The sequence below is a fragment of the Chlamydotis macqueenii genome, chromosome 2 (genome assembly GCF_036417535.1).
Source record: "Chlamydotis macqueenii isolate bChlMac1 chromosome 2, bChlMac1.mat, whole genome shotgun sequence".
NCBI classification, from domain to species: Eukaryota; Metazoa; Chordata; class Aves; order Otidiformes; family Otididae; genus Chlamydotis; species Chlamydotis macqueenii.
This window is the reverse complement of record NC_141557.1, coordinates 150393407-150401308: the sequence shown is the minus strand read 5'-3', so window position 1 is coordinate 150401308 and position 7902 is coordinate 150393407. Positions and strand designations below refer to the sequence as shown.

The following is a 7902-nucleotide window of genomic DNA, read 5'->3' as shown; positions in this document are numbered from 1 at the left end:
CATTGTTTACTGAAATGAAGTATCTCACTCCAAAAGTTGCAGAACTTGAATTCCATGCACTAAGAGCAGTGAATAATTATGGTCACAGAGCTCCCACGGACGGCACACTCACTAAATGATCTGATTTGCTCTTCTGGTAAAACAAATGATCCATCCTTACGGAGCCTGATGAATGACAGAATGCCAGGCTTAGTTCAGAAAAAGGGAGTTGTTCATGTAGAGCTCGTTCTCTCGGTGGTGGATGTTAAAAAAAAGAGTGGTTTGAGCTGTTTATTACTTCTGTAACTGATTGCGCGGTTCTTCTGCATGCGGAGTGTATGTACCCAGTGAAATCAACGGTGAGATTTTGCTGCATGCGTGTCTATGCAGGCCTGCAATTTCCTTACCTGTTTGGGTGCGTGTACCCACTGAGGGTTACTGTGGTGGTAGTAAGCCAAATCAAGCTTCTCCCAAAGCCAAATTACATGAGAAAAACAGAGCTCTTCAGAGAAAGCAGTGCACTAGCAGATAGGCGTGCGTGCATTCTGTAGTCCTGTTAGAGATAAGAAAAATGTTATTAAAAGCTGCGTCTTGGGAGAAGGAGGGGGTGGGAAGATTTGTGCTGGTCATTTTTTATATCCTGTGGGAGAGTTTATCTGGCAGCCTTCAGCAACCTTCTAGAAAGAGTTTCTCTGCACAACATGTTTTAGTTATAATTTAGCCTGTTCATTATCACCAAGGAAGTATTTGATCACCAGCCATAATTTTTGATCCTGAAGCTGTGGCCATCTTTTGGTATGGAATGCCATATGGTGTGCTTGAAACACCAAAAATGAAGTCAAGGGGAAATCAGTTTATGCTTACAGAGGGCCTCTTTGCTACAGGGAGGAAGACTGCAGCATTTTACAGTGTCTGGAATTTCTTGGATGCTGGAAGAGTGACATTTCAGTTCCAGCAGAATTACTGCTGGAATACTGCAGAGCAGCAAGGACAGCATGAATTCCAGGGGTGGTACTGTCTGCTAGGTTGCATCCCAACAGCAAACCGTGTTGGTGGGAAAAGTGTGCCCCCAGGAACTGCATCATGAGTGTAGGCAAGTAATGAATAGAATAAGAACTACTTTTTTTTTTTTTTTTTAAATACTCTTGCTGTTTTTCAGACTTGTCTGCTCTGCACTTAAATCTCTGGTGTGCTGAATGACAACGTCAAGGTTGACTCTTCTCTGCTTTCTAGATGTGGAATGTTATTGAATATATTCCTAATCCTGTTTCATGCTTGATGTGGAGATGTTATGTGATTGTCAGCAGGGGAGTTGGTATCCATAACGTTCTGTCTGCCTTAGAAAGTGGATGAGCAGAACGCTTTATGTGGGCACAGCTTTTGAAGGTGGCACGCTTTGGACTCGCAGTGCTCGTTGCCAACAAAAACACTCATTTGGGGCTGTGCAGTAGATTTCCTTAAGTGGCTCTTCCTCCTCAGGAGTAGGTCTGCTGACTACCCAACATCAGCTAGATTTTGTTAAAGAGCTTATTGAAATTTATTGAAATAGCAGACAGTAAAGGCAGCTCGTGTGGAGATAGATACTCTTCCCCCCTCTTAAGCCCAAATCTGATTTCTGTTCAAGTCACAGGAATGTGCTTTCCTTTTACTTAAAAGAATGTGTTAAAGAATGAAGCAGCAACATTTTTATTATGAAAACCAAATGAGGAAACTGCGCTTGTGTTGAATGATGCAAAGTAAGTCTTTAAAATTATGTTGCTTTGCAGATTACTTGCCTGAAGTTCATTACAGCTTTTCTGCACAGATAACCCTCGAGCCAAAGCTGTTGTGCGAATAAAGGAAGCACCTGTTGTTTTCTGTATAGTGGGAGATGCTGATATGTTATCTGCCAAATTTTACAATGTTTGGTGAGGAAAACTTGTGTTTTTCTAGATCTTTATACATGCATCATATAAGAAGAAAAACATTGTTTTGTTTATAATTGTGTTTCATTATATGAAATAATAGTTTGGTATCGGGCATTTCTTTGGCATTCAGATGGGCTTATCCCAGGAAGCGTTCCTGTGCAGGGAACACGCAGACTGCATTTCCAAGTCAGTAACCACATTTTGTTAACTAGTAAAAGAAGTATTTTTAAAAGCAGTAGGTTAAAGTAAATGCTCTTTCTTCTGTACGGACACAGTACATACGTACTTCATTGGTAAGCTCTGGGTGGCATCAACTGTTCATCATGCGCTAAATACTTCACAGTCAGCAACTTGAGTTTTTAGGCAGTCTGGAAAAATATGAAACACTTCTGATTATTCAGAGACTGAATTTTGGAGAAAACATTGACCATATGCGTCTGTGTCTTACTTTTTTTTGGGCGAACTTGCAAATCCTGAATAATATTTTTATGACTTGGTAGTGCCCACCAGTTACTTTTCATTACCAAGGTATGCCCAGCAAGTGAGCCGATGACCAGTGCTATGTGAGGCATTCTGGTTAGGAAGGTGCCAGTAAATGTCATTATAAATATAAAGTTAAAGCAAATTAACTCATGTAATTAAAGTTTGTGCTTTAGTATATAAATTCAGTTATAAAACTGTAATAAGTATGCCTACTTTTTTTTGTTTTGTTTAATTCACTGCATGTACATCCCGTATGGCATGAGGAGGCAGATGGGTGCGTTGGCAGCCAGTCGGGGGTGTGTCCCACAGCGGGGAGCACCCGGGTTCCCCATGGGTAGAAGGGTGTAGTGCTGCTCCCAGATGTTCTCCCAGTACGGGAGCTGCTGGAGAGATGCAGCATAGGTGACACCGACCTTGCAGCACAGGCAGACTCGGGGGTTTGGTCAGGCTACGGTTCATTTCAAATGTGGGGCAAATAACACCAACTGCCTTATTTTGAGGAGTTTGTCTGTGCTGTTTTCCCTGCTTCCCTGTTTTGCCCTACCACTCTTCCTGCTCCCATGGGAACCTGAGATACGTATATAGCATTGCTTGATGACCAGCCTGGGGTGCAAATTAATTCTGAACTGTAACATGCAGCTCAAAGTCAGAGGCAACACAGGCAGAATTGCTTGAACACTGATTTTCTATCAGTGACCTTTGCAGAGTTGCTTCCACAATTTGGCGTATCAGCTGGGAGACTCCAGAAGGTGTCAGTACGGCACAGGAGTGGGAGAGTGCCAGCCAGTGTGGGGCAGAGAGATTCACATTCAGGGTACGCTGACAGGGGCATTTACAGCCAGGTGCAAGCAGGTGGATCAATCACAGCCATAACCTGTATTTACTTTTAGTCTCTGAATGTCAGCTGGGTGCCAAGCTACACTACGTACACGGGCACACACAGCCAAGCTCTCTTCGGGCTTCAGTATTCTGTAAACTGGGCTTACACTGCTAAAAGATAAAGTCAGTAAGTTCTCTTGTACTTTTCTACCTTCTACTTTAAATGCAAGTGCAGGTAAGGAAACAACATTCAACTCACCATCGACTTTTCTCACCTTTCTCCAAGAAAGTGGTGGGAGTTAGGGGGTGAGAGACATAATGGGAAAACAGAAACATGGGGTAGAAAATTAGACAGCCGCCACCTAGCCAGAAATTGCCCTGGGATAGACACAGCTCTGGGTACTGGGCACTTGTATCAGTGTTTTGGGCCATCAATGAGGCTGAATTCCAGAAAATTTGAAATTACACAGCAAAGGTACCAAACTGGTACCTGTCTTCTCCCTGATGAGCAAGGAGAGTGTCTGGCAGTGGCTGGAAGCAGGAGCTGACAGATCTTTCCTTACTGAGCACAAACAGACCAAACCCAGTCAGGGGCGAGCAGGAACAGAGTCCTGGCAAACACAGGCCATCTTCTCTCCGTGTCTGTAGGGCTGGATTAAAAGTGATCCAAATCTATGATTTCAACTTAAATGTATGAACATTTCTGAGCCTCTACTTTAAATCCTGCTTTGATGCTTAGTCTCCATAGTGCTGTTCAAAGCTATTTATTGAGTCACTTTATAATTTACCTGGTTTGTTTTAACATCATGAAATGCTTTGTGCTCCTCAAGTGGCTAGGTTGGGGTTCTTTCCTCTCGTCATCAGCTGATCCAGGTCACCTTCGTGCCTGTACCTGCCAGTTGTCTGACTTCGGCACATCAACATACCAAACCTCACATCCGTGGATGGTATGACCACCTCATCTCACAGTTACAATTTTAGAAATAAGGCTAAATATTGTTTATACTAAGTGCCCATATATCCTTTAAAATAAAACTGTTGCCCAAAAGCGCTGCAAAAGGAAAATGTATTTTCTCTTTACATCCTGTCCCCCAAAGATCAATACAATTGTTCCAAGTTGAAAATCAATCGAATACAGAATTAACGTATAAAACTTGCCACTTTTATTTGCATACAAAACAGAAGTGAAAGAGGTTCACAATAAATTATCAGTGTGCTCACGGAACATTCTTGTGTATTTATATAATGTGGGTTAAAAAAAATATTCCATTAACATAAGACTTCTTTGTGAAAGGGTAATAGCTGGGTTCAAGGAGACCTGATGATGCATTGTTCTCCGGTGAATTTAGTCGGGTTACTCGGCTAGTAAAGCAATTCATCCAAAACTAACAGAACGTAATCAACTGGAAAAACATGGATAACAAAACACTGAATTTTCTGAATGGTTCTACGTACACCAACTAGCCAGCTGCGGTTTTTTTAGATACAGTTTGAGCAGTGTAGGGAACAGTACTCCTGAGAAAGATCTACAAGTGACCTTCCATCATCATCTAGAACCAACCCACTAACATACTAAGTTTCTGGCATGCAGGATAATTACCATTATTTGTTGTGTCAACTGGTCATGTACATTTTTTTTCTCCTTTAATATAAGAGCCTGTAAACATCTTCCATGACAGGTTAGGCACCTGGACAAAAGGCCACACACCCAGACGCGCATGAAACGTTTCCCTTTTTTGAACAGTTCATTGAGAGGGTTTTTTTCCTTTTGCCCTTTTGCGTACTGCAATCTTGACGCTCCTTTTGGCGATCTTCCTTGTGAAGCGAGTAATGCCGGGGGATCTCAGTTCAACGGCTTCCATCTCTTCTCGAACAGGAGTAAACTCTGGTTGAGCAAGATGAGGTGATGGATAGGAGGACTGGGAGTATGGGGATGGTAAGGAGTAGGACCCGTGAACCACGTACGGCTGTTGCTCACCATCGTAAAGGTCCTCGGGGTCATAGATTTGGTAGGAGTTATGTGGCAACTGCACTACTGGGATGTCTTGATCGGTTGGCTCACCGTATCCACCTTAACCCACCACCACCAAGAGTATTCATACGGTTAACACAGGAGAAGAGGAGTAGAAAATTAAAGCACTCGTTAGGAAATTGACATTTTATAGATAGATATATTTATATATAATGTGTGTGAGTATATATATATATAATCTTTAAATACACATCTTTTATTCACATAAAGGAACAGTGAAACATTTAACAAAATTAATAAGCCGGAGCAATTGGAAGCCCACCAACAGACAGCCAAGTTAGTTGGAAACCACCACCAGAATTTGTCAAATGTCCAGTTGCAATACTGTGCTTGTTATACACTGCACAATCTGCCTGCTTTAGCTTATTCCAATTATGGTCTAGGATACACGATCGCCAGGCAAAATGGGTCAGGCAATACTTTTTAGCAGTGCAAGGAAGCTAAGTGCATGTACAGCAGCTAGTACGTTCATTAGTGGTAGTCAATGTCGTTGATGGAAAGCACAGAGCAGTTCAGCATCCATCTCTGACCTTCAAATGAGACCTGAACCCGAATGAGCCTTTCACCTTCTGGATGGGTAGCCATTGTAAGGGATTGGGCCTTAAAACAGGAAATGAACAACGGGGAGGGGAAGGGAGGAGAACAGGACAGGAAGAGACGACAACAAAAACATTCAGGTAAGTAAAACATACAAATCAACTCACAGGCAGATTAAACCGTAAACATCAAACAAATACGCCCTACATGTAACATTTGCAGTAACTAGTGCTTTACCAATAAATTTCTATTTTAAGTTGGGCGACATAATTTTGGGTAATTTTGTTAACTTCCTCCCGTGGCCTCTCCGTGCTATGACGAGACGGGAAAGTAGGATACAGAGAAGGTGTAGAAAGAATCGTTTTCTCCAGATTGCTTCACTGGTTAATGACGAACACGTGCATCCCTCTGCCAGGTTACGCTACCAGGGGTTTAGTAAGGGCCATGCTCTCATGCCATTCAGAGGCACACGGAACAGGAAGTTGAGCAACACGTTTGAAAAACTACACATGTAAAAACTCTGCTGCCACGAACATTAGGAGGTGGGGGTTCAAGATGCAGACCGTTCAGAGATGGAGCAGGCTCGTACAAGTACACAAACACGTACAGGACTAAAATCCACTACCCGGGACCCCTTCACAGGCTGGGATCAGGTGGTGGACTTCCTTTGGTCACTATGCTGGGTTCACCTTCTCTTCATGCTGCAGTCTCACAAAATACAGCAGCACTGGACACACCTGTTTTTTGGCAACTCACATGTTTTAGCACAAGGTTCACCAGGAGCCTCCATCTTTGGCTGTCAGAAAATGCCACCCCCGCCTCTGCAAATAGCAGCTGTCCCAACTCCTGGCTACTCACCTCCCATGCCGTAACCAGCGCAGGAGGATGGATCGCAGTACCCCGGCGGGCCAGAAGGACCCTGTGAGCCGGGGGGTCCCGTGTGACCAGCAGGACCTCGTGGGCCTGGAGAGCCTGGTGGTCCTGGGCTGCCAGTTCGACTTTCTCCTGGAGGTCCTGAGTAGAAGGGGGAGATGAAACATCTGAGGAGAATCTTTCATAAAAGCAGCGAATTGAGGCCACCTTGGCAGGCCTGGTGCTTGGAAAACATGGCACCAAGCGTGCTACAAACACTTCCAGGAGATAGCTTGAGCTGAGGAGCTGGGCGTCGCGGCTCCGACTCCCCCAGGCAAGCTGAGGGAAGAGCGGCAGCCTTCCTCTGGCAAGGAAGACGAAGCAGCAGCCAGAGAGGAGGAACCTGCTCCCGACGAGCCTCATCTCTGGCTGCTACTTCGTCTTCCTTGCCAGAAACAGCTTTTAGCCAGAAATTTACACCAGAGCAAATGTTTCACCAAGCATCACATTCGGAAAGGCAGTTTCGCGGGGGGAGGACAGCCCTGGATGCCTGCACAGCTCTCCATTCACCCACTGCCTCTCAGTACACCTTCTGGCTAACGCCGTGCCTTGAGAGTGCTGCTCTAACGGCCAGAATATCCTAATGAAGTCAGTGCAATCTTACACCCTCTCTGCTTTTTCAGGAGGTAAATATAAATCCCTGTGATTAATGTGCTTAATTAATATACATTTCTCTGACAAGTCACAGTTAGGTATGACCTTGAGTTAATGAGAAAACAAATGCAATTAATCAAGATTAATTTTCCCCTTCCAGACCCCATCTCTGAAAAAAATACTTAAAACATTAAAAATAGTTTTGGGCAAGCAGTTTACGGCAGGGAAAAGGAGAATACTTGTGTGACTGACGACACCATCACATGTCGCATCACAATGTCACATTACATAGTAAGAACATTATGACAGTTAAGATGCCTGAATTGCTGACTCTCCTGCTGCTTAAGCCTTAGAAGTAGAGGACACAGCCATGCCGGTCTCAGCTGCTTTGGACCTGGGTCCAAGTGGTCTAATCCAGATGCCTCAAACACAACAACTTTACCTGTAGATCCTGGTGGGCCTCGGGGTCCTTGAGTTCCCACACCTGGACTGCCTTTTTCTCCTTTCTCACCTGGTAAACCTAAGGAAATCATACTCATCAGAGTCACATTTTGAACAAAATTGTGTGCAGTATTTATTATTTAACCAGAATTATAGTTCCATATTTTATTTGTCATCTAAAAACGGATGGCAGAGAAG

The 7902-nt window shown here is 43.8% G+C and overlaps 1 protein-coding gene across 1 annotated transcript in view; it reads right to left on the bottom strand.

Moving 5' to 3' along the window:
- Positions 1 to 4164: 4164 nt before the first annotated feature.
- Positions 4165 to 7902, bottom strand: part of COL14A1 (collagen type XIV alpha 1 chain) — a 115858-nt gene continuing 112120 nt past the window's right edge. The window contains exons 45-47 of the mRNA XM_010118641.2: positions 7706 to 7783; positions 6616 to 6771; positions 4165 to 5259 (exon numbers count right to left, since the gene is read on the bottom strand). Of these exons, the coding sequence (XP_010116943.2) occupies positions 4934 to 5259; positions 6616 to 6771; positions 7706 to 7783 (560 nt within the window). The 3' untranslated portion in view covers positions 4165 to 4933. The remainder of the gene's footprint in view (positions 5260 to 6615; positions 6772 to 7705; positions 7784 to 7902) is intronic.